Source organism: Nannobrachium achirus, assembly GCF_963921795.1.
Source record: "Nannobrachium achirus genome assembly, chromosome: 23".
In the NCBI taxonomy this organism is placed as follows: domain Eukaryota; kingdom Metazoa; phylum Chordata; class Actinopteri; order Myctophiformes; family Myctophidae; genus Nannobrachium; species Nannobrachium achirus.
The window spans coordinates 32,820,966-32,847,511 of record NC_137830.1 but is presented as its reverse complement, the minus strand read 5'-3'; the positions used below and the strand labels follow the sequence as shown (position 1 = coordinate 32,847,511).

General features: G+C 43.4%; 1 protein-coding gene across 1 annotated transcript in view; it reads right to left on the bottom strand.

The window, feature by feature from the left end:
- iqsec3a (IQ motif and Sec7 domain ArfGEF 3a) overlaps window positions 1-26,546 on the bottom strand; it is a gene marked incomplete at its 3' end in the record, with an annotated part of 95,936 nt that overhangs the window by 36,426 nt on the left and 32,964 nt on the right. Inside the window, exons 3-6 of the mRNA XM_080754602.1 lie at window positions 21,306-21,467; window positions 15,844-15,966; window positions 3,386-3,552; window positions 859-998 (exon numbers count right to left, since the gene is read on the bottom strand). Coding sequence (XP_080610728.1) covers window positions 859-998; window positions 3,386-3,552; window positions 15,844-15,966; window positions 21,306-21,467 — 592 coding nt within the window. The remainder of the gene's footprint in view (window positions 1-858; window positions 999-3,385; window positions 3,553-15,843; window positions 15,967-21,305; window positions 21,468-26,546) is intronic.

The window sequence follows — 26,546 nt, the reverse complement described above, 5'->3', positions numbered from 1 at the left end:
CTGCCTGACAGGCAATGACTCAATGTGCTGAAGGTTTTCCTCTCGTCTTATTTCTCCCCCGTCGGATCCCTAGCCAAAATAACTGCAGCTGCAGCAGTACCCATATATCCACAAGTTTCCCCTTCTCTTCCCCACTCTGTTATATTATTTCTGATATGCCAGTCATGTGGATTCGATTTCTAATGGGACAATTTAACCCAAGAATATTGTAAAAAAAACTATTTATATACAGTGTAGGCCCATCATAAAATAACATAATTCATTCATTCACCCAAAGTGCATAAATAAGGGAGGTAGGCTACCCAGTCTAAGTTTAAACCACAAACCTATTTTACACTGTATAGGCTATTCGAAATAGCCGATCTACAAGCTATGATCTTGATCTAGTTTTTTCAAAAAGTGTACAAATCTGGAATAATATGTGGATCCCTGGCTGGCACAAAATATTTTGAGAAGTAGGTCCGTGACTAAATTGGCCTATATCATTTTGGGGGTCCCATATACAGCGCGCCCCAGAAAAGTGTCCTCCTTTCTGAGGTCTTGCTGGTGGCCACCCTAGCTGATGCCCTGATGCGGCTTCATATGAACGCTGGATAAAAAGCAAAAAGCAAAACGCAACGGCGATGTCCCGGGACCTCGCCGTTTTCTCTACAGAGCATTGCCGTCTGAACATGGCCTCAGTTCTACTGGATCTCTTCTCCACTAGTCCCTCCCTCAACATTTTAGTCTAGTTTTTTGACATAATTGTCAATATATTTAGTCATAGTTTTAGTCATCATTGCTTAGTTTTTATTTAGTTTTTATTCAACTTGCGTCAGTGAAAAAAGGTCGTAATGAACGCTGGCGATGTGTTCTTACCGTCTTCATGCCCACGATGGACTGCTCCACCTTGGACACGTAGGTGACGTGGTCCTCGTTGGAGCGCAGCTCCCTCTGCTGGATCCTCTCGTAGATGCCCACCACCATGTCCCTGGGGATGTCTGCCCCGTCGTCCACACCTGGAACAATACAACAACACCTGTCACTAGAACCCTAACCCACCACTAGGCCACACAATTATTACATTATCGTCTAATCGCAATTTATTTGCATAATCGTCATAATCGTTTCCATGTTGAGGAATGTTCACATAGTTTCAAACATTTTCAAAAAGTAGTGGAAATAGCAGATCTACGAGCTCACGTGAGCTCGTAGATCGTGAGGCTATTTCCAAGAGTAAAGTTGTCAAATATGTCAGTCATTTCTTTGTGTATTTAGGTTATGTGTCATATCTGCCATTTGCAACTTCAAAGTCTACAGGCCAAACAGAAATATAATTGTCAACGCCCAAAACACAATTAAATCATTGATCATAATTATTTGAGTCACAATTAATCGTCATATAAAATAATAATCGGGACAGCCCTAACCACCACCATGTTGTCCACACCTGGAGCAGCATCATAACATGGCCTGTCATCAGTGGTGTAAATGACATGGCATGACATCATCATCATACCCGGAAGTTATGCGGGAACGCCAACTGAGTGGCAAAAAATATATACTTTCTGGCCTTGACAGCCCATACATCCAAACAGATAAGTCCTATCTGATTGCATCAAATGACGTTAAACAAACTTAAACTCACTTTGCCATTCACTTTGCCACTCGATTTGCCACTCGGTTTGCCATTCACTTTATGCATGCGCATACCCTCTATACTCAACTACTCTACTTAATTACAAGGTTGAGTTTTTTCTTTTTTTCCTGGATTTTTCTGGACTTGTACGTGAGTGTTTCTACAGTACAATGCAGTATTGATACTTTTATTAAGTAAACAATTTGAGTACTTTTTTCCACCACTGCCTGTCATGTGTGCTGCATACATCTTGCGAAAACACATTTTGGCGAGGTCGTTAGAACAAAAATTACGCGATTGTGAAGAAAAAAAAGAACAGATGCAATCGCTTCCCAACATTTTTGTTTTGTTTGCACATCCACAACTTTCTAACTAGCCAAAATCATTGCAGTTGACACCAATGCAAACATTTTGTGTGTGATTTGGTCATGAACTCCTCGACAAACATGCATATTAATTTGTTGGGTTTATAGCTACCAGCCATAAAGGTGGCCTGATATCGCCTGCTTCGACACCGTTGGTCCATTCTGATCGAGTTAATGAATTATTCCACAGTTGCTTCATTACTATTATTGGTTTCTGGTGTGCAATGGCGTTCCAACCTCGGGCCATTAGCTGACCAATGAGCCCACACCACAGTGAGCGAGAGACAGACAGAGAGAGAGACAGAGAGAGAGAGAGAGAGAAAGAGAGAGAGAGAGAGAGAGAGAGGAGAGAGAGAGAGAGAGAGAGAGAGAGAGAGAGAGAGAGAGAGAGAGAGAGAGAGAGAGAGAGAGAGAGAGAGAGAGATATGGAATAAGTAGTTCTCAACCTTTTCTGAATCAGGGCCCCCGTAAAAATATATATATCTTGAAAAAGTCCACGGCCCAACCAGTGAAATATAAACACACAGAGAGTTGCATAATTCTCATTTGCATGTGATGCCAGTTGTTGATTTTAAACGTAATTGAAATTTGGGGAAGTGTGAGGATGAAGCTATATTGAAGTCGTTGCTGCATCCACCTCAGACACACCGAGGAAGACTCCGATGACAACTGGTCTTCTTCCCAATCACTGGATGTGTGTGGGTGTGTGTGGGCGTGTGCACGCGCACACGTGTGTGTGCGTGTGTGTGCTTGCATGCATGCGTGTGCGTGCACGAGCGCATGTGTGTGTGTGTGTATGTTATTCAGTTAGCCAGTTTATTAAACATCACCTGAATATATTCTTATCGGCTTATTGGTTAATTTGCATGATAATGAATACCCATTACCGCACTGGAAAGCGAGAGAGCGATGGCAAATGAAACCCACAGACTGTAGCTCGGTTTGGGACCGTTTCACAGAGACGGATGATGGGAAAGTTCTGTGTCAAACTTTGCGAAACAATGCAAACAGCGCAGAGCAGCACGAGCAGCGTGATATTAGTCTAAATTTCGCCATACAAGCTGGGGTTGTGAGCTTGTAGATCTGCTATGTCTGCCATGGGCTTGTAGATCTGTTACTGTATGTAGATATTTTCACTAAATGTAATGCATCAACGTCGACATTTCAAGTGCTTGTCAGGGTTGGGGGGGGGGGGGGGGCTCCCCAGTTCAAACATGATTATTTTGGGGGGTCACAGCCTGAAAAGGTTGAGAGCCGCTGGTCTGTGTGTGCACGCACGTGCGCGCGCACACACACACACACACACACACACACACACACACACACACACACACACACACACACACACACACACACACACACACACACACACACACACACACACACACACACGTGCGCGTACCTCGGAGGTTGCGTATGAAGTCTTCCAGCATCATCTTGCGGTCGGGTTTGATGTTGGGGCTGTACATGTCCGTGTTGAGGAGGATGATGGCAAACGCCAGGATGAAGATGGTGTCCGGGTTGTGAAACTGCTGCACCACGTCGGGGTTACACATGCAGTACCTCTGACTGGCCACACGGAGCAGCAACGCATGGAGGGAGGGAGGTGGGGGGGGAGAGAGGGAACAAGGGAACAAGAGCGAGAGCAAAGATGAGTTCATTTATGAAGGCAAAAGACCAATTGGAGCCACTAGAGGCGCAATGGTACACAAATCCCAGTGGTGGAAAAGGAACTCAAACGTTGTACCTAAGTAAAAGTATCAATACTGTATATAGAAATACTCTGTTGCAAGTAAAGGTCTGGAATTCAAAATGTACTTGAGCAAAAGTATGCTAAAAAAGTAAAATGTACTTAAAGCACCAAAATAGCCTAGGTATAAAATAGGGCCAAAGTGGTTAATGTGTGTCCCCAGTTCAAATATGATCCTTTTCTGGGGTCGCGGCACTGAAAAGTTTGGGAACACTCTTTTTTGGGAACAGTTAGGGTGACTTGACTCCACAACAACAGCTAATAGGAACACATCTATTTATTTACAGAGCTTATATTGTGCTACAACTTGCCTTTTAGGAAATACTATGTCCAATAGCATCACTAGTTTCCAGCTCATCAGTGCAATAAACTCAAATGAACCTCATTGCTGGCTGACAGCTGTGCTTGTGTTTGTGGATTAATGTTATGGTTTCACACACATTCTGACATTTTGCTTAATCCTCTTTATCCTCGTCAGATTTCTCAATCCATATTTCTTTCATTCCTTTTCACAAGTTAAAACCACTTAAACCCTTAGTTGACCCCCTCCCGTTTTCGCTCTGTACAAAATATATTCTCAGAAAACAGACGAATCTGCCACAACTAAAAAACACAGCGCAGTGATATTAGTCTGCCCATGCCAGGCTAACTGTGTCTATATCTAGAGCACTGGTTCCCAAACACTGGGTCGGGACCCTTTTGTGGAGTCCCAATGTGGGTTTCCAAATTTAGTTTTTTACTTATTAATATTTAAAACGAAAATAAAAAACATAAATTAAAAACAAATTTCAATTATACATTTTTTCAGTAATTTCATGAAGAAATGAAATAAATCCTTAAATTAGAACGCAAATGTTTAAGAAGTAGTGAAAATAGCTTTGCGACGCGCTGTGAGCTTGTAGATCCTACCCAGCTATTAATTTCAATGGAAGTTGCTCAGTGGAGTTTGAAGTACTGCTCCAATATCAGAGCCAATTGTAAAAGTGTTGCAATCCCGGATTTGACCACCAGGGGACGCCCGTTCCACCGGGCGAAATCTCGCTCTTTCGATGAGTCGACTACGAGTGTCGGCAGGCTAGCTACTCACCCGCGTCACGGTTACTGAGGTTAGGGTTTGGGTTAGGTATAGGAATAGAGATTAACATTCACCCACGTCGGCAGGTTAGCTACTCACCCGCCGTGTCGGCAGGTTAGCATTTCACCAGGATAACATTCACCCGTGTCGAAAGAATGAACCGTCGAACAGATGCATCGCAATATCGACACGCTTCCGTTCTACCGTGGTTCTGGGGGCTTGGTAGCAGGCACGTGAACACAAAGACATGAAAGGGGGCTTGAGCCCCTGCCCTTTAATCCGTCTGTAAAAAGTGCCCTCTCCAGACCATGAATGCAGTTTTTACTTATGGTGAAAGAAATGCAAATTCCTTTTTTCCATGCCATACCCGAAGGCAGCATCCAAGAGAATTCTCCTGAACTTGAATGCAGCATCTTATGTTGAAAGAATTGCCCTCTCTGTATAGAAATCCATGCCACATCTCCAGTATTGACTTAGTTCATTGTGGTATCACGCACCGAAAATAGCCGACCTCCAAGCTCACAATGCGTCGCAGCGCGACGCGTTGTGAGCTTTCTGCCCCTGCCTCTCTAACTTTCTCTGCACGTCCCTGCTTGGTAGTATATGGCTTCTTTACAGGCAGTGGATAGAAGGAGAACAGTGCAGTGTGGAAGCCTGTTGCAGTGCACTATATTCTCTGAAAGAGACTTAGCACAGAATGTGACCAACGGACGCCGATGGAAACATCCCCAAAGAGTCTAGTTCTAAATCTAAAGGAGAGCAGGTGGGAGGAGAACAGCTGGGGGAAGCGGAAATACGAGACCCATGAATCTATCTAAACAGACAAAAACAACCAGGTGTCTCACTGTGTGTGTTGTGTGTTGAGTACCTGCGTAATGAGTACTTTTACTTTGGGTACTAAAGTATACTTTGACGCCAATACTTGTACCAAAACTAAAGTACATTTTGAATACCAAATGTTTACTTGTAAAGGGCACGGTCTACCTATGAGGGCGGATTCTGCCAATGTATTTCAATGGGAAATGGCAGCAAACTGCTTCGCTCCCATTGAAATGCATCTGCCCTCATAGGTAGAAGAAATAGGCGGTGTGACTATTTCTACGTGGTGGTATTGTCAATTTTACTTAAGTACAAAATGTGAGTACTTCTTCCACCCGTGGCTTTATAGGTGCTTCAAAAACCCTTGCTGTGACTGTGAAAATATCCTCAGAGTTACTACAGGGGGTCCTCCAAATCATTGTGTGATAGAAGTATTTTTTCTCCTTTTCTAAATTAACCGATTGAAGTGTCCATATTCTTAGAACTTTAGCCAAAAAATAGCTGATCTACAAGCTCACAACGCCTCGCGCTGCGAGGCGTTGTGAGCCTGTAGATCGGCTATTTTCGGCAAAGAGGTTTCATGTAGAGGGGGGAAAGAGCAGACGAAGTACAGGGTGATAGGCCAAGTTTATTAAGTATTGACGGTTCAAGTGGTTAAATATCTGGAAACTCACATTGACATGAATCTAAAATACACTGATGATTGTGCTGTCAAACAATGAAACTGTATGGTATCTATGGGTTGGGGGGGCCCTGCTTCATCTCTCTCTCGACTAAGGGGTCCTTGCCTGAAAACGTTGAAGACCTCTGTAATACAGTGAAAATAGCTGATCTACAAGCACACAAAGCCTCGCACCACAAGGCGTCGCGTACTTGTAGATCTGCTTTTTTCACTAGTTTTGTGCGACAGTCCTGTGTGATGAAGCGGGGCTTTACTTTACGAAAGAAACGTACGAATTTGAAACTTGGAGATACGTGGTACTGCCTGACAGTGACGATAATTATATCGAACCGACAACCCTGGAACCAGCGAGGGTCAAAGGTTACATCATGCGATGCCAACGTGCCCTTGAGCAAGCAACTGATCTCTAACCCACATACTGCTACTTTGAATTAACAGTGTCAGCTAAATGGAAAACGTGTGTGTGTGTGTGTGTGTGTGTGTGTGTGTGTGTGTGTGTGTGTGTGTGTGTGTGTGTGTGTGTGTGTGTGCACGTAGGTGTGGGTGTGTGTGTGTGCGTACTGATGTGTGAACTGTAATTTTTACATTAATGAGTCATCATTTCAGGGTACAGTAGGGGGCGGGGCATTATTCCCCCGAGTCTTATGCCCATTGAGCCACATGATTGGAAACGACATCACACACGCACACGCGCGCACACGCACACACACACACACACACACACACACACACACACACACACACACACACACACACACACACACACACACACACACAACCAGGCTGATATTGGGGTTGATGACGCCATCACCTACATGCTCCATAAGGCTCTCAAGATCTGGGCAGCACAGTCAGAATTATGTTTTTTGACTTCTCCAGTGCTTTCAACACTATCCAACCGTCTCTGCTTGCGGAGAAGCTTACGCTGATGGGGGTGGACAAGGGCTTTGTGGCATGGATCACAGACTACCTTTCTGAAAGACCACAGTCTGTGAGACTGCATAGCTGTCGGTCTGATGTGCTGGTGAGCAACACGGGGGCCCCTCAAGGAACTGTGCTCTCACCCTTCCTGTTCACTCTCTATACATCGGACTTCCGCTTCAATTCCAAGACCTGTCATCTGCAGAAGTTCTCAGATGATACCGTGGTGGTCAGCAAGATCTCGGGTGACAACACGACTGAGCACGATGGTGTGGTTAGGGACTTTGTGCAGTGGAGCGAGGCTAACCATCTCAGGCTCAACGCAAGCAAGACCAAGGAGATGGTGGTGGACTTCCGCACCTCCAAGAGAGTCCCCCCGGTGCCAAGCACCATTAACGGTGAGGTGGTTGAGCTCGTGGATAACTACAAATTCCTCGGAGTACACCTGAATAGTTCACTGGACTGGTCGGACAACGCGCAGGCGATTCACAGCAAGGGGAAAAGCAGGCTGTTCCTCCTGAGAAGACTGAGATCGTTTGGGGTGTGCAATAGGATGCTACAGATGTTCTATCAGTCTGTCATGGCAAGTGTCCTCTTTTTTGGTATAACATGCTGGGGTGGCAACAACAGAGCAGGTGACACGTTTAACCTAAACAGACTGGTGAAGAAAGCAGGCTCTGTCGTTGGGTCCTCTCTGCAGGGGTGGAGGAAGTAACCAGGGTGCGCACAGAGAGGAAGCTAGATTCCATCTTGGAGAACTCCTCCCACCCCCTCCATCTAGAGATCACCAGTTACTGGAGTAAGAGAGGAAACGATCGCTTTACCTACCCAGGACGGAGATGTGAGAGATTAGGAAAATCTTTTGTACCGGCTGCCCTCAACTCAGTTACTGCCAATTAAATATGCCTTCTTTGGGTTCTCCCTGCCAGCCCTCTCCATAGACTTCCATGTAATTTATAGTGCACAGATCATGCACGCCCATTCACAGATCATGCACCATGTTTGTGCAGGCTGTTCACAGCTTTCAAACAAAAAAAACAGATTGGAAATCCGTTCAGGCATTCTTGAGATAATAGCCATTATGTTTTACATGTTATGTAATCAAAGATGGCTACCCTGTATGAAAGATGGGGTTGTATGGGGGTGGAACATGCAAAATCGCGATTGAAATCATGTTTACTAGATTTAATGGGGTCCAAAAAAAAAAAAAAACAAAAAAAAAAAAAATGTTTTTTTTTCTAAGTAAAAGTCGATTTAAGTCGTCTGGCAGGGAAGTCCATAGTGAGAAAGTTGATCCAAAAGTCGTTTGGCACTTAAGCTGTACAACGAGACACATAACGGACGCTTGAAAAGGTCTCCCTTCCTAACTTAGACTGACGGAACCATTGTTGTATTGACTTTGACCTCTAAGGAACTATTGCTGTATTGACTTTGACCTCTAAGGACCGTCCAGGAAGAGTGCTCATGTGCGTCTTGCGGTGACACGCTTCCTAGTTTCTTCTTTTTTCGCACTGATTTTTGACATTGCACTATTAGGTTGTGTTGGTAGTTTCTGAGTATTTTTGCTTTATTTAACAATGACAGTGAGATACTTGTTTGCACTAACTAGCATTGACTGCTATGGTCTCTTTTGCAAGACACTTTATATACTTATATATTATTCGCCCCCTCTATTGATGCACCTTCTCTTTATTGGTACTGTACTGCTCTTGTCTTTGTTTTGTTTGTTTTTTTCCCTCTTATCTATCTTTTCTTACGTCTCTGTAACTTTGTAAATAACTGTATACTGCTGTGCTTCTACTGGACAACTGAATTTCCCCCTTGGGATAATAAAGGTATCTATCTACACACGCACGCAGTGCGACTACTTATGCATATTCACAGCCTCGCATCCGAAAGCCTCAAATCAACAGAGACTGATAATTACATCCTCGTGTGTGATATTCCAATACCGGGGCAAAAATAGCTGTCCTTTGACTGTCCCTATCAGCAGGTCTGGTATTTTGTCATTTTAGGGGCAAGGCCACTTGGCCTTTGGTGTTGTCCATTTTCTGAGGGCACAAAGGCCAAATGCCAGGGCAGGAAGGCCATCAAATAAAACACATTTAAGGGTTAAGGACGATCTAAAATGTAATATGTTTGACTATCTGCATGCTCAGCCCTGCACCAATCAAAGTTACAAGATTTGTTTAAAGATGGGGACTCAGGGGAATTAACTCTCCTACTGCCAGATTATTTATTTATTTATTGGGTCTGGTGCCATCAAAAAGCGGCTTACCTTTGCGACGTTATAGTAGATAGATAGACATTTTTTTTAATTTTTTTTCTTATTTTTTTTTTGATTGTGCAATAGTGCACTTTGGTCTGCCAGGCAGCAGAGGGCGGCGTCATGCGAGAATGAATGTGAGTTTGCCTGTTATGTGTTCAGAGTCAGTCACTGGCCACAGAGCCTCACAGCCAGAGAAATCAACAAGGAAGTGAATTGGTCTCCGTTGATGTTAACGCATAATGGATTTTTTACACCATCACCGCGGAAAATGTGTTTACAGTACACGGCGGCGCGACCCCTCATCAGCTTCAACAAGGTAAACGAACGAACGAACGAACGCGAACGAGCGCCGTATTGGCGCGGAGGTCTCTTGAGAATTGGGGCGAACAGGAACGTCCAAAGCGGTATAAGAGTTAAGAATTGGTGTCTATATATTGACAAGAAAGAGACTCTAGTTGCGACCGAAGGTCGCAGTTTACCATGAGAAATGTCACAGCTTGTCCCATGAGGTCCAAAAATGTTGGACCTCATGACCTTCAGGCATAATCCCGATCGCGAAATTGCATGTTTAACCCCCATACCAGCCCCATCTTTCAAACTGGCAGCCATCTTTGTTTACATAATGTAAAAACATAATGGCTGATATCTCATGAATGCCTGAACAGATTTCCAAGCAGATTTTTTTGTTTGAAAGCTGTGAACAGCGTTCACACACGTGGTGCATGATCTAGGCATGGGCGTGCATGATTCGTGCACTATGAATTACATGGAAGTCTATGGAGACTCGTGGCATCCTGGATCTTGGCAGCCATTTTTTTAAAAGCAGCAAATGAGTTAAGACCACGGTGGCCTATCAGGGAATCAGGGACGTGCTGGCCATTGGGAAAAGTGGGACAACTCCCGAACGGCTGGTTCATTCCCGGCTGGTCCAGGCCGGCCATTAGGGAAAATAAATAAATAAAATGATGGCCTTCGTTCCATTTTGGGGGCTGGGCGGCCAAAAAAGTAAATCGTCACTGTCGGGCAGAAACCTCCTATCTCCAAGTTTCAAATTTGTAAATTTTCTCGCAAAGCAAAGCCCTGCTTCATCATACAAGGCCGTCGCACAAAAGTAGTGAAAACAGCAGATCTACAAGCACACGTTGTGTGCTTGTAGATCGGCTGTTTTCACTAGTTTAAATCATTTTTTAAATGATAAATACAAAACAAACAGTTTTGGACATACAAGGTTTCCACCCGACAACGACGAAATATAACTCATGTACAGTAATTGGCCCACTGGCTTGTCACTTGTCATGATCTGAAATGGCAAATCTTTGAGTAGCAGCAGCGCTATGGAGAGAGATCTCTCTCTATAGCTCTCCAACTCTTTTTCCTGGGCTGAATAAGGGGCCCAGCACGTCCCTGCATGGAAGTCTATGTAGACTCGTGGCATCCTGGATCTTGGCAGCCATTTTTTAAAAAGCAGCAAATGAGTTAAGACCACGGTGGCCTATCAGGGAATGCAATTTTTTGGAGGGTCACAAGGCCAAACTGAGGTTCAGTGACGGCCATGGCCTTCGTGGCCTCCCTGAAGTTTTCAAATAATTATTGCGGAGTAAAAATAAAATATTTGTCTCTGAGATATACTGGAGTAGAAGTAAAAGTTTTGGAAATTGGAAATACTCCAGTGCAGTAAAATCACCTAATTTTTTTAAAACTTATTTTACTGATCTTTCCCGCATATCTGGAGTGCAGAAGTGCTCGGGACGGCACCAGGGGCTCTATTTTCGTCCATGCTTTACCCCTTATCCCTAAACTCTTTTGCCATTTTTTACAATTTTGAAAAACATTTTTGTATATTTCAAATAGCTGATCATTCATTTAACGTTTAGTCACATTTGTCCGAAGAAGTCACGATAGGCCTTATAAAAGTAAAAGAGTGTTGGTTAAAAACGCGTTGTGAGCATGCATACCGGCTATTTTCGCTATTCGTCCTGCGACTTAGAATCTAGGGCTAAAGTAAAGTATCAGGGGGAAAGAAAGTCCTTTCAAACCAATCTGCTGAACTAAAATGAGTGCATAAAACAAAGTGTAGCAGCCATATGTTTTTAACGCCTTTACAACGGGTACACATTATTGTGTATCATTATTGAATGCTTTAACTATTGAAAAATAGCAGATATACAAGCTCACAGCGCGGCACAGCGCGGCACTCGGTGCCGCACTTGTAGATCTGCTATTTTTGAAAAATCGTGAAAATTAGAATTTTGACCCCTTTTCTATAAGTGTCTTTTGAATCCTTCCAAGGTACAATAACCTATGTTTCTATGTCAGCAATCTGACCAGCCATTGTCAAAGAATAGGTCCTTTCCACTTAACTGGATCTCAGTTAGTCTGTTCTTGAGAGACTACTATGTCAGTGGTTCTCAAACTTTTTCATGTGAAGGACCCCCAAAATGATATTTATTTGGCCACGGACCCCCATCACAAAATATTTAGTTCCAGGGACCACCCAGAAGCAAAATTTGAGTTACAAACGTTTGCTTTAAAAATACATATGTTCAAAGATCTGCACACATTTTCACGACTTTTTCAAAAATAGCAGATCTACAAGCTCACTGTGAGCTTGTATATCTGCTATTTTTCACTGGTTAAAGCATTCAATAATTCTAGGCCTAAATGGGTTAACACAGAACCCAGGTGCAGTGGAACGCACGGTGGATGGTTCCTAGCGAAGGAACAGGCCGAGCGTGTTTTGTTCCTTCATTAAGATCCTGGTTCCTGACACAGCAGATGCTGAGGCAGCCACCTGCTTGTTTTATTTTAACATCTCTTCTCTGCCTATGTGTTTTGTTCCGAGATGCCCTCTATCTCTCTCTCTCTCTCTCTCTCTCTCCCTCCCTCTCTCCCTCGCTCTCCCTCTCTCTCTCCCCACATCCTCCCACCCCTACCTACCATCCTCCAATTCCCCTTCAGAGAATGTTTGTTTATTGAAGCACCGGAGAGGGGGAGAAGGGGGAGGGAGAAGGGGGAGGGAGGGAGAGAGATGGTTACGCAATGGTGGTTATTTATAAATCTCCCTCACTCCATCCTTCTACTGCCTCCTTCCTTTTCGTTTTCCGTTTCTCCTCTCCTCTCACTCGCGATAATCGTATCGTGGAGTTTAATTTATCGTGATATCGTCCCCCGTCATGCACTGGGATCGATTCACCTTTTATTTGCTGAGCTGCATATCCGGTACCACTTAAACCCTCTATAATTGGTAAAAGGTACATATAATATTCGTACTTGATACAGTATTTTTTTTCACTCTCTATCAAATGTCTTTGAGAAAAAATAGACGATCTACAAGCTCGTTGTGACTGCGTTGTGAGCTTGTAGATCTGCTATTTTTTGGCAAATGTTCTGCCCCAGGAATATGGATTTTGATTATGGTGATATACTATCTATCGTAAATTGCGATTTCTTTTGTCACGATAATCATGATATGACATTTTCATATCGCCCCATCCCTGTTCCTCAGTACCCTCTCATCCAGTGTTGTTTTTGACAGCAAATGTTGATTTAGTTTTAGTCATTGTCTTTTGAATAAAATGTCATTTAGTTTTAGACATAATTTAGTCACCTGAAAAGTTTTAGTTTTAGTCTAATTTTAGTCGACTAAATATCATAAGATTTTATGGCGACTAAATCTACGGTTGATTTAGTCAACCAAAATGTATTTTGGCAGGCCTTGATGGCATCGTAATGACTGATTTTACACATGGTTGTGTGCTGAGACGCGTTGTGAGCTTGTAGATCGGCTATTTTCAGCACGCAACACCTGAGAGCAACCAAACATAAAATTACTCTCTTCTCCACTAGTCCCTCCCTTAACATTTTAGTCTAGTTTTTATTTTGTTGACGAAATTGTCAATATATTTAGTCTTAGTTTTAGTCATCACAGCTTAGTTTTTCTATTCTCTCTGCCTGCTGGCTACAGCAATATAACCTTTTCCTCTCTCCCAACACCCGCCCGGGCACCTTGACAAATATGACAGGTGGTTGTTTGCTCTGAAGAGGGTCTGGGGGGAAAAAAACATCTAACGTTAACACATATGGAGCCACAGCTGCAGCGCAAATCGTTTCCCCGTCACAAATTGTGACCGGGAAATAGCATGCTGTCTAATGGGATGGTGGAGCACGTAGCCAGAACAAAACAGACGTCTCTGTGTGTGTGTGTGTGTGTGTGTGTGTGTGTGTGTGTGTGTGTGTGTGTGTGTGTGTGCATGCGTGCGTGCGCGTGTGTGTGTGTGTGTCATGGGCCCACAACCTCCCTGCATACCGATGATGCTCACACACGCTCTGCTAAAGCTGTGGATAATTACGAGCCCTAATATTATGCAATGCTCTGTGAAAACGTGCGTGCGTGCGTGCACACGGGAGTGTAAAGGTCCATTTGGTTCCATTTGCACACTCTCTGGGTTACAGACAATATGAGTCCATTTGGTTCCATTTGTACACTCTCACGAGTTACACGCCTGTAAGGGTCCATTTGGTTCCATTTGTAGACTCTCTGAGTTACAGATCCTTAAGGGTCCATTTGGTTCCATTTTTACAGATCTGTAAGGGTCCATTTGGTTCCATTTGTAGACTCTCGGTGTTACAGATCCGTAAGGGTCCATTTGGTTCCCAACTATCAATCATTTAGCTGGGGACGCCCCTTTATCGCTGCCCTCAGAGTTGCGAATGGACAGTTTTACACTCAAGATTTTAACAGTGCAAGAGAGAGTAAAGCAAATGTTTGAATAAAATCATTCTGGAAATCCACCTAGTTCATGAATACGGGCAGTTGAACAGACCATTATACAGTGACATGCTCTCATGGAATATTCACACCATTTTTTAAACCCTCAAAGACCTGGAACGTGCCCGAGTCGCATTAGATTCTAACCACTTTAACTACGGTATTATTTTATGCTTTAACTATTGAAAAATAAGCTCACAGTGCGAGCTTGTAGATCTACTATTTTGCAAGTCTTTGAATATCTTTGACACGATCTTTGACCCCACTTCTAAATCCTTCCTCGAAATCAGTGGTTCTCAAACTTTTTCATGTCGAGGACCCCCAAAATGACATTTATTTGGCCGCGGACCCCCATCTCAAAACATGTTGTTCCAGGGACCACCCAGAAGCAAATATTTGAGTTACAAATGTTCGCTTTTAAATAGATATATTCAAAGACTTGCAAAAACAAGTCATGATTTTTCAAAAATGGCAGATCTACAAGCTCGGTGCCACGCTGTGAGCTTGTATATCTGCTATTTTTCAATAGTTAAAGCATTCAATAATTCTAGGCCTAAATGGGTTAATACAAAATTCCGGTATAATGTAGATTCATAACAACGATATCGGATAACCCAGTTAAACATTGAGATATTAAATATTAACACCCGACCTACCCCGCCCTCTCTTTCTCTCTCTCCCCGCAATCATTTTCCCAGCCACTCATTAGTGGTTAATTTGTGGGCCGTCACTTATCTGATGTGAATAACTACCAATTACCGTGTAGCTTCCCATTAAATGGTAAATGGTGCATTTGCTATAGAGCCTTCATCCAAAGTGTTTCAGAATGTGCGTTTACAATCAGCTAATAGAAGCTGCAGCCTTTCTATTCCTTGAAAGTTATTATGCTATAATGGAAGCCATTGTCCCAGGGACAGCGTGCCGATATTGCGACGTAGCATTCGTTCGACATCCCATTAGTTTGACGCTGGTGAATGCTAACCTGGTGAAATGCTAACCTGCCAACGCTGGTGAATGCTTACCTTAGTGAATTTTAACCACTATGCCTAAACCTAAACCAAACCTTAACACTAAACTAACTAAGTCGAACTAATGACACATAGAAGTACCAGTAAGACGCCCTGAAGGGCGTAAAGCGACTCACCCTAAAGGGCGAGGTCGCGCCATCTGTCTTGGCCATACATGTATATGGATTCTGTTAGTGTGGTTCTCCTAACAGGGCATCATCTGGGATACAATCCCTTTTATGCCCATATATGGAGATCCCTAACAGAATCCCTTTTATGCCCATATATGGAGATCCCTGCTCTGATCTGACATCACTGTAATGTCACCTGTGATGTCACCTGTGATGTCACAGTGACATGTCAAGGGAACCACAGTGTCAGGCGTTACCCGTCCGAACACGGACAAGCTGTGACGGTTCTGATGATAAACTGCAACCTACGGTTGCAATCAAGATTTACCCATTGTCCTAACGTTAATTAAAATCTTGTTTAAAGACAAGCAAAAAACGGCCTAATGAAGATGTCACTAAGTGAGACACAGAGCGAGTGACACTTTCTTCTACACTCACCTAAAAGCCTCGATGAGCCGCTCCACCTTCTGTGCTTCTCCCTGGACGCGGATGTGAGCCTGGAACTTCCTGAGAGCCTCGTCCAGCTCCATGCCCGAGAAGTCCATCTCGTCCACCACGCAGCTGCTCGGCAGGACAGAGGAGGCAGCGAGGAGGGAGGAGGACATGGAGGTTGGAGACGGAGGATTTGTGGGAGCGGTGAGGAAAAGGATGAGGGAGAGCGGGATGCAAGAGAAAGGCAGGTTGATGGAGAGAGACGGGCAATAAAAGAACAACATTAGTTTCCAATGAGATGTTTTTTGCATTGTGAGGGTTTGAACTTGGATTGACATTTTTCATAGATGTCATAGATAGTGTCCCAGACTTGTTTGACAGCACTAGCTTCTTTAAAGCTATACCATGTAACTTTTCCAATTAAACTAATCTTAAAATTGTCCTAACTATTAAATGGCTAAAGTTTTAGAACACCCACTCCGTTAATTTCAGCCCCGAAAGCCTTTTCTTTATATGCTTTTACTGAGCCAGTGAGCAGTGACAGGGGCTGCATTTCGCGGCAAAATTACGTCATCTGTATACGTTGTCTCCAGATCATACACTACCGGCCAATCACAGCGCGGATCATACACTACCGGCCAATCACAGCGCGTCTTGCCGTCTCTTCAGGAAGTAGCTTGCTTCAACAGCAGTGTTTACGCTGGTGTTGGAGTCTAGCCTGTTACTCCCCAACGCCTGGTCGCATAGGAACGTTAGACCACTCTTCGGATGCGTATCGGCGAGCTACAGGCGGTCGCGGTCGTTTTGCGGCCCGTTCCAGTGGTCCGCGGTGACCCGGGCAAAAAACTGCCGAAAAAAGAAATACCGCTACTAGTTGAGCAACTTACACAGTATAGCTTTAAATTTTATCCCACGATTTTGTAACCCATTTCTCACCCAGTGCCAATATTGCCAAAGCTGTAATCCTGGGCTCTGCTCTCCCTCTGAGCTCACGCTTCCTTCAGTGCATGATCACCTGACAGGGGGGAGCTTCCCCGGTTGGACGTAGCACGTGGAAGGAACACGTTATTCCAACCAGTTCCTTTCCCCTCCATGATAGTGTTTGAGAGCACTATCATTGCGTTGTGTCGGATTCATGTTGATGTGTATTTTCAGACGGTTAACCACTTAAATCCTCAATACGTGTATGAGGCTGGTCAGAGGGACGAATGCCAAACCTGTGTGTACACAACTTCCAGGGGACCAGGTCAGCTACATTAACATCAACTAAAATTATATGATTATTGCAATGCCAAGCGAAATAAAGTTCTGAATAGGGATGGGACGATAATCATTATTATCGGTTATCGTGATAAAAATAAATAAATAAAATGCTCACAATAATCGTATTACGGATATTAAAATGTATCGTAGAATGAATTCCCTTTTATTGAGTTGCAAATTCAGTACCACTTAAACCCCCCATACTTGATAAAACGGACCTGTAAATAGCGCATTTGGTACGATCTTATTTAATTCAACACAATTCGATTCGCCATCGATCTATAAGCTCACAAAGCGTTGCAAGTTCTGACCATGCTCACCGCCGAATAGCAAAAATGCCTAGATAACGAGAACTGATTGTGCAGATAATTATTTTCATATGCCATGGGAATATTAGCCCTGACGGCATTCATATCCACTCGTCAACGGATTTGCCCCTGCGGTTCGGGGACGGGTGAACCTGTGGATGCAGTCATAATTAAAGATAGAAAAAGGTCGTTTCACCCGTCTGCGCCAGGGTTATTATCCACGCATGAACACACACACACACACACACACACACACACACACACACACACACACACACACACACACACACACACACACACACACACACACACACACACACACTCACGCAAGGCTGCGCGCACGGCTGCACGTACTGCCGCACGCACGCACAGACACGCACATGCACACACGCACACCAGGGATAAGACTGGGCCAAGCTTTATAGTGGCTTTAATTAACAGGGAAAAAAATCCTCTCCAATGAGATTTGAGTGGATAAATAGAACGTTGGCAATTTGAAGTCAGGACGGGATTCCTAAATGAAAAGATGACTTTGAAATTGAGTTTAGGGGTTTGAAAGTTTTCCTGGCTTTAATAAGAAATAGTGTTTGTTACATTTAAATATGGAATGATAGTCAGTGTTTCTGAAATGAATAATGTAAACTAATATCAGGCTCAGTTTAAAGATTCACGACCAGCCTTTTTTGAAGCACACATCCTATATCCTTACTTAGTCTTTTTTAATGCAAATGTAATGTCTCTTACAGTATGCATAAAACATGAGCTACGTACACTGTAAAATTCAGAGTGTTTAACACTAATGCAGGAACCGCTGATCCAACTGACTTCACACCTGACACGGCACTTCTGTGGGCCGTCAACAACCACGGGAAGTCGATTGGTTGAGTGTTTCTCGCGTCATTCGTGGGCCATCCCTTTGCATCATATCACATCATTTTCATCAAAGGACAGATAAGCATTCGACACATACAGAGATTTGTGGAATCTATAAATGGATTCTAACACTAAATTATCACTGAATTGTAACCATCGTTCCATATATTTGCTTCCAGTTGTTTTTGGAATTGATTTAAAGATTATTTTAATAACTTTTTAAGGCTCGAAAGGGTCTTATTCCTGGTCTGAGGAAGTGGTGTCAGTTCAGCAAAAGCTAGGGTATGGCAAAGATGGGAGTCCTATAATCATAATAATTTTTTTCGGGGGGGAAAAATGGGAAAAACAATTAAATGCAATTAAAATTAATGAAAAAAGTTATCGAAAAAACACGGCTAGCTCACGTATTAGTAGGGCGTCAGCAGTCACCAGAAAAAAGAGCGGGTGTTTTCATTGAATCTATCATGGTTAAAATTTAGTTTGAAGTTACAATGGGTTTGTATAGGAAAGGGGCATGTCTGATATAATTAATATTAAATATCTAAATACTGAATCAAGCAACTCAAAATCTGTGTGAACCAGGGTGTTCCAAAAAGCCTGATTAGATGATGAAATTACCAAAAGATTTTTTGAAAGTGAAATATCCCTTTAATTATGAACGCAGTCATTATTGGATTGTTTGGAAATTAAACATACCCAAAATAGCACCCAAAAGCAGGAAGTGGATTATCGAAGCACTAACCTCACTAATACCAGATTAAATTTCGCGTCTGTAATACATTTCAAATCACAAGCATCAGTCCATTCATATTTACTGCCCCACAAATATAGAGAGGTATGTATAAAATATCCTTTGAACATAGCAGATCTACAATCTCACAATGTGTCGCATCGCAGTGCATTTTGTTTTCAAATAATTGTAGTGGAGTAAAAGCACTTCTACAGACTCCAACTTTCGCACGTGGATAGCTCAGATTTTTGCCTATGTTCTAAGCTACTTCCCCTGCCGTTACTGTACTTGCACGATGTAGGCCCGACGGCTTGTAGATGTAATGCCGACAATTGTAATGCCTACACTTCAAAATGCTTGTCAGGGTGGGTCTCCAGTTCAAATATGATTTTTTGGGGGGTCTGAAAAGTTTGGGAACGCTTGTCATAGATAACTGATGTGATCACAGGTCCCCTGAGTGGTCGGTGCCCAAGTAAATAAAATACCGGAGGTACTGTACTTTTGTGTGGCCTATACTGGCAGTATGTACAAGACATCTGGTGCTGATTGGTCCAGCAGTTTGAAATTATCTCTGGACACACAGACTTATGAAAGCGATAATTGGCGGTCAATTATCCTGCTTATGACACGGCTACTTAATAAATTAACAAATAACTTGCCCAAAAGTTAACAACAAAACAATTTATTTTCTTGCTTACGGTAATGAAAGTATTCCTAAAGCGTTGTGCTGGCCGCAACGCTTCAAGGATCAAACAAGGAAATGTTGATCAAATACGATACATTTGTGGTTATTGCATCGTCTATTTCTCGCTTCAAAATGTTTCAAAAACATTCTTGAGAACAACGTTCAGTTGTAAATGACGTGTGTTTGTTTACATGGCTGTCATGTTTTATACAGCCTAACAACCAAGCAGCGCAGCCAGGTGCTCTGAGTCTTTGATTAGAGAGTGGTCTGTTATTGAGCTCATCAGTCATTACCCAGAAATAACACGGCGCAGAATTCAGCGATTGACCACTCGGAATCAAGCATTCAACAAAGCCGTGTAATAAAGACAATGAAGTTTGTCCCCTGCAGAGCCACGCCGTAAAAAAAAAAAGATTTAAGGCAGAATGATTGCAGTGGTGCTTTATCGTGGTTATTGACACGGCTGGGAAGTGGAGTGATGATGTCACCTCGCAGTCAATGAACACAAGGTTAGAAAAGGGACACTTACTGAAGTAACATGAACAGGTTAGAAACAAGATAAAGAAGTTAAAAAAGAAAAATGCATCTCATAATGAAGAGAATCAGATGAAATAACTGAATGATAACTGAAATGGACCTTATGGAAATGGACACCTAGATTGTGTGTGTGTGTGTGTGTGTGTGTGTGTGTGTGTGTGTGTGTGTGTGTGCGTGCGTGCGTGCGTGCGTGCGTGCGTGCGTGCGTGCGTGCGTGCGTGCGTGTGTGCGTGCGTGCGTGCGTGCGTGTGTGTGTGTGTGTTTGTGTGCGTGCGTGTGTGCGTGTGCGTGTGCGTGCGACGCACAAACACATTTGTCAGTGGACAAATGCATGTTCATTTGGGGTCATTGAAAATCTTTGAGAACCACGGGTTTAAACATGATTATTTTTTTCCTTTTTTTAAATGAAAAAACATGGCGACCTCACGTATTAGGAGGTCAGTATGAGTCAGCAGAACCAAGGATAGGTGTTTTCGATTAATCTGTCTGTTATCTATTATTAATCTAATCTATCGAAAGATCTATCTATTTAATCTTTCGATTACCCATTCAGGCCTAGAATTATTGAATGCTTTAACCAGTGAAAAATAGCAGATATACAAGCTCGCAGCGCGGCACTAAAAAGTCGTGAAAATGTGTGCAAATCTTTGAATATATGTATTTTCAAAGCGAACGTTTGTAACTCAAATTTTGCTTCTGGGGGAGATATACAGCGCGGCACCGAGTGCCGCGCTGCGAGCTTGTAGATCTGCTATTTTTGAAAAAGTCGTGAAAATGTGTGCAAATCTTTGAATATATGTATTTTCAAAGCGAACGTTTGTAACTCAAATTTTGCTTCTGGGGGTCCCTGGAACGAAATATTTTGAGATGGGGGTCCGTGGCCAAATACATATCATTTTGGGGGTCCTTCACATGAAAAAGTTTGATATACAAGCTCTGTGCCACGCTGTGAGCTTGTATATCTGCTATTTTTCAATAGTTAATGTGTACCCGTTCTAAATGGGTTAGTTAATCGATCTGGAGTAGATCTAACTGCTTCTTCCACCAGCGGTAAAACATGGATGAGACTCACTCTAGCACGTCTCTGTTGAAGGGCTTCTTGCTGTTGCCGAGGAACTCTCCGATCATCTGCCGACTCAGGCCCTTCCTCTGCAGCAGGAAGTGAGCCACGCCTATGGGCGTGTCCGGGATGAACCCCCGCGAGATGAGGAACTGAAGACCCTTGTCGGGGTTCCTGAGAAGAGGTGAAGAGAGAGAGAACGGAATGGAATGATCAGTTACTCAGGCAAAACTATTAACCAGTGATGGAGAGTAACTAACTAAGTACAGCACGTTTACTCAAGTACTGTACATAAGTACAAGTTTGAGGTAATTTTGGGCTATTTCCAATTTTCAATGTCGTTTCCCCCAGTAGAACACTTAACGTGTTGGACACATTCAGGAGGACACATTTGTTCGAGTGGATCACAGCAATTAGATCTCCGTTAATGGCCACAGCGAGAGCACATTAAGGGTTCATAAAATAAACAATAAAAATGATGCATAGTTGTAATGGGGTTCCTCAAATGAAAAAACGCACACACACACGCACGCATGCACAAACACACAAATTAACAGTTTTATTCATGTCCACACAAGGGAAGTTTGCATACAGGACACAGGTGCAGGTTAAATTCACAATATCAAGGCATTCGTACTCATGAAACAACAAGAATGTCACTCAGTACTCCGTGGGCACAAGCAGTAGGGTCTCTGCCATACATGGCGGCCACCCCAATAGTAAGACAGCACAACACTTTGCCAGCATTTTTGCTTCGCCTCTGGACATCACAAGCTGTCGAACACTCCAACAAGCAGTCCGTGTGTCCCAGGCTGGACCAGACGGCCTCCGTAGCTGCTCCCATGGCCGCTCCCATGGGCATGGAAGTTCACCCACCGGTGCTCCGACGGCGGATGGTTACACCCAGGCCAGGATTAACACCTCTGAGGGCCCCTGGGTACTGAAGCTCCAAGGGCCCCCCCTCTGCTTACGCGCTACAGGGCTCCAGACTAACTGTTTTCAGCATTTTAAAAAGTAGCTTAACAATATAAGCAGCCAGTGAACGCACTTAAGACAATAACAGTCTGAGGTAAATAAAAGTGGCAATGTGGCCACTGACAATCAAAATAAATAACAATGTACTTTTTTCTTTTGCCACCCTGGAGGGCCCCCTGATGCCAAGGGCCCCTGGGCATGGGCCCCTGGGCATGTGCCCAAAGTTACACCACAGCAAGCCCGGGTCACTGTCTCTTCTCGCGCAGCTGTTCACGGAAGGTGGCGTCATGGAAGGTGGCTTTACGGAAGGGGCGCCAGACACCGCGAGTCGCCGGTAGACTACATCGCCGAGTACATCTTGGTTGCGACCGCTAGGTCGCAGTTACTATCAAAACCTCCACCAGTTGTCAGTCTGTCAGTTTGTCAGTCTGTCAGTCACACATCATGTCACACTTTTGCCCTACTCATATCTCTGCCACGATACCCTATCCATGCCAAACTTTGCACACACACTCCTTCGCTGCCAAACCACAACCTCCCTCATTTCTCACATGGCCCTCCTCTAGCGCCACCATGAGGCCGATTCTTGCAAAACATATTTTTGGACACTGCTCCTACAGATTTTGCCCTAAAATCACGCAAAGTGGTACAAAGTATCTCTAAAGTCATGTCATCAACATGGATCTGTCCCATTTCCCATATTCCCTCCTGATTGGCTACCATTGCCTTCTAATGTTTGTGTATGCGACCTGACGGTTGCTTATCTCCCGATTAGGGAGTCTTACTGGTTGTAATCAAGCACATAGCCCCGGAGGATGCAATCTGCAGCTATACTACATCAACGCTCATAGTTAGAACGGGTGTGTGGTGTGGTTGTTGTTAGATGTTACAGAACAAACAACACTGGCGTGGCGCCATTATCACGCACACACACATTACATTTGACTGTATGATACTGTTAATGTCTGTACTAAACAGACAGTAAATGTTAGGGGTGCAACATATCGAACCGAATATCGAATACCGAACCGAATGACCCTGTACCGAACTATACAATACAATGCTACTCCACATCCACATTCCCCAGAACCCCCTCAAGGACCCCTAGGGGTCCGCAGAGCCCACTTAGAGAACCACTACCCTAGAGGTTGGGTACCGTATTGTTCAAAGTTAAAACAAAAAAATAAGTAGTTATAAAAATACATTTATAAATCAAGGACATTTCTGTTTATTTTTTGTATCGAAAAAGTATCGAACCGTGACACCAAAATATCGAACTGAACCGAACCGTGAATTGTGTAAACCGTTGCACCCTTAGTAAATGTGTATGATACTGTTAATCTCGGTACTAAACAGTGATGGACAGAGACGGAATGAGGTACATACATCTCCCACTTCGTCTTATGGACAGTTTTTATTGTTCATTCTATAGCTGCCACCAGGCATATACATCCTGATAGTGAATGACAAGTGAATGGAGAATTCAGACTATACTGCATGTGCATGCGTGCGTGCGTGCGAATTGCCCACTGTTGCACATTTAAAATAGCAATAGCTGTTTGCCAGTCCTCGGGGTAAGATGGAGGGATGAATAAAGAGAAGGAATATCAGCATAGATACAGGGAAGACAGACAGACAGACAGACAGACAGACAGACAGACAGACAGACAGACAGACAGACAGACAGACAGACAGACAGACATAGATGGATGGCTACAGAGGAGAATGAGGGGATTCAGAGTTTGAGTGAGAGGGTTAGAGAGAGATGCACGCACGCACGCACGCACGCACACACACAGTCTTTCGTATTACCTCTGGGGACCATAAACATCTCCCCATATCGACATCCACTTCTCGTGCGCCTCTCGGTTCCATTTGCAACGGACAGATACATACATACGTACATTATGTTTTATGTGCCTTTACAACTAACGTAGGAGTCAGCAGTCTGTACCAGCTCGGCCTCGGCTCTCCTATTACAACAGTGTCAGATTTAGAAACCTGTGTATTTTGTCTGGAAAGTGGAAACCGAACTACTCGAGACACTATTATCAGTGGTGGACAAAGTACTCGGATCATTTACTCAAGTAAAAGTATCAATACCACCATGTAGAGATACTCTGTACCACAGGGATCTTCAACAGAGGGTCCTTAGAGTTAGTACAGGGGGGCTGCCAAATCCTTGTGTGATAGAATAATTATTTTAAATTAACAACTTGAACCCTTGCATCCCTATTCCGAGGAGAACAATATCCAAAAATAGCAGATCTACAAGCTCTCAACGCCTAGCTTGCAGATCGGCTATTTTCGTCTGGTTTGATGTAGAGGTTAAAAAGATCAGACCAAGTACATAGTGAAAGGCCAAGTTAACTAAGTATTGACGATTTCAGTGTCTGAAAATACACATTAACATGAATCCAACATAGACTGATGACGGTGCTGTCAAACAAGTATATATGAATCCATCTATGAAATCGATGAAAATCTCCATCACACATTTATACAATATATAGAGGGGGTCCCTGCTTCATCTCTCTCTCTCAGCTAAGGGGTCCTTGGCCTGAAAACGTTGAAGACCCCTGCTGTAACAAGTTGTTTTGCGGTGACTCTATAACACCGCTGTCTCTCTCTCTCTCTCAGCTCACTGGCCTGAGGACCCCTGTCCAGTTCTGTCCACACATAAGCTGGCGGAGACATTTTGGTGGGCTATTTGTGTTTTAATTCCGTTTTCCATCGAGTTTCCAGACAAGTCATTCAACGAAAACTATATAAGGTAAGAAGGAAAGCACTGGAGAGCAGTTCGGACTGTTAAAGTGCCCTTTGTCATTAATGGTGCAAAGTAAATAACAAGCCAAATGTCTTGCTGTGTTACTTTGCACCTTTTATTAAAACAGGCATTCAAGCAGTCCGAGGAGCAGCACTGCTCTCCTTCTTGCCTTGGCTGCTCAGTCCTGCTACTGTGAAGCACAGTGTTGCCAGATTTTGCGAAAGTAACACGAAACCAGTGTGTTTCTTCTTAACTCTTACTCAGCCACGTGGAGCCACTTAATATTAAAACCGGATTAAACCATACTTCATCTGTACTCAAATTAGCCGACCGTAATTTTCCGTACTCGGTCATAAATGATAATTATTAAAAAAAAGAAAACGATCGTCTCTTCTTCGGCTGATCTAAAAGGATCATTCTCTCAACCATCTGAACCGGAAGTGCTTCTGGTAGCTTTTCGTTCTCTATAGCCAAATTCCTGTTCACTTTCATTGTAGGAGGAAGCGTTAGCATAGCATCTCTCTGTGATGTTTTCGACCAGATAAAAGTTGACATGGGGGCTTCATACGGACTGGAAGCGCACGGGGGGGGGGGGGGGGGGGAAGACGACTCGGCCAAAATCCCCACTATATGCCAATGCAGATCGAGATACTTCTGGTGAGTTTAAACCGGGGGATCGAAAGAAGAAAAAAAAAGAACGGCGCCATCCTAGAAGGACGGGGGGCGCGTTGATGTTTATAATCATAATATTATGTCTCAGATCATAATAAAATAATAGAAATTTCCGGCTAGTCCACGACAAGCCATTCTGGCCAGGCTGGGAAAGTGTTAATAACGCTCCTATACTTGATCACACTACAGCGTCATACACATCAAAAGTAGCAGATCCACAAGCTCGAAACGCAGCTCGAAACGCAGCTCGAAACGCAGCGTGAAGCAGCGCGTTATTTGATTTTGAATCTTGAAAAGTAATAGATTTGGATCTATGAGGTTTCCACCCAACAGAGACCATATATCATACAAACATTCCCTATCATAAAATTCAGTAAAAGCAGTGGTTTTCAACCCTTTTCAAATCAAGGACCATTATTTAAAGGGAATTTGAGCCACAGACCACCATTGGATGGGATTTAGCCTCTCATACCCCAAACATTTTCCATGCTGTGTTGATGTTGATGTGATAACAGGCAAAATGTTGATCAAAATAGCAATTCTTCTACATTCTTTAATTGTGTAGACTTCTTGTAAATGAAGTAATGCAGATGTTTAACAATAATTTAACTCCTGAGAGTGTAAAATAAAACTCTCTCAAGAGTTAAAGATCTCTAAGGGTCCATTTGGTTACCAACTCTCCATCATTTAGCTGGGGACCGCCCGGAACACCCTCAAGGACCACTGGTTGAAAACCACTGGGTTGAAGTAACGTTTTAGTCACACATAGGGCATTCACGAATAGTGATTTTTAGTATTCGAATTATTCGACCTCAAAAGTATTCGAATAGTCGAATATT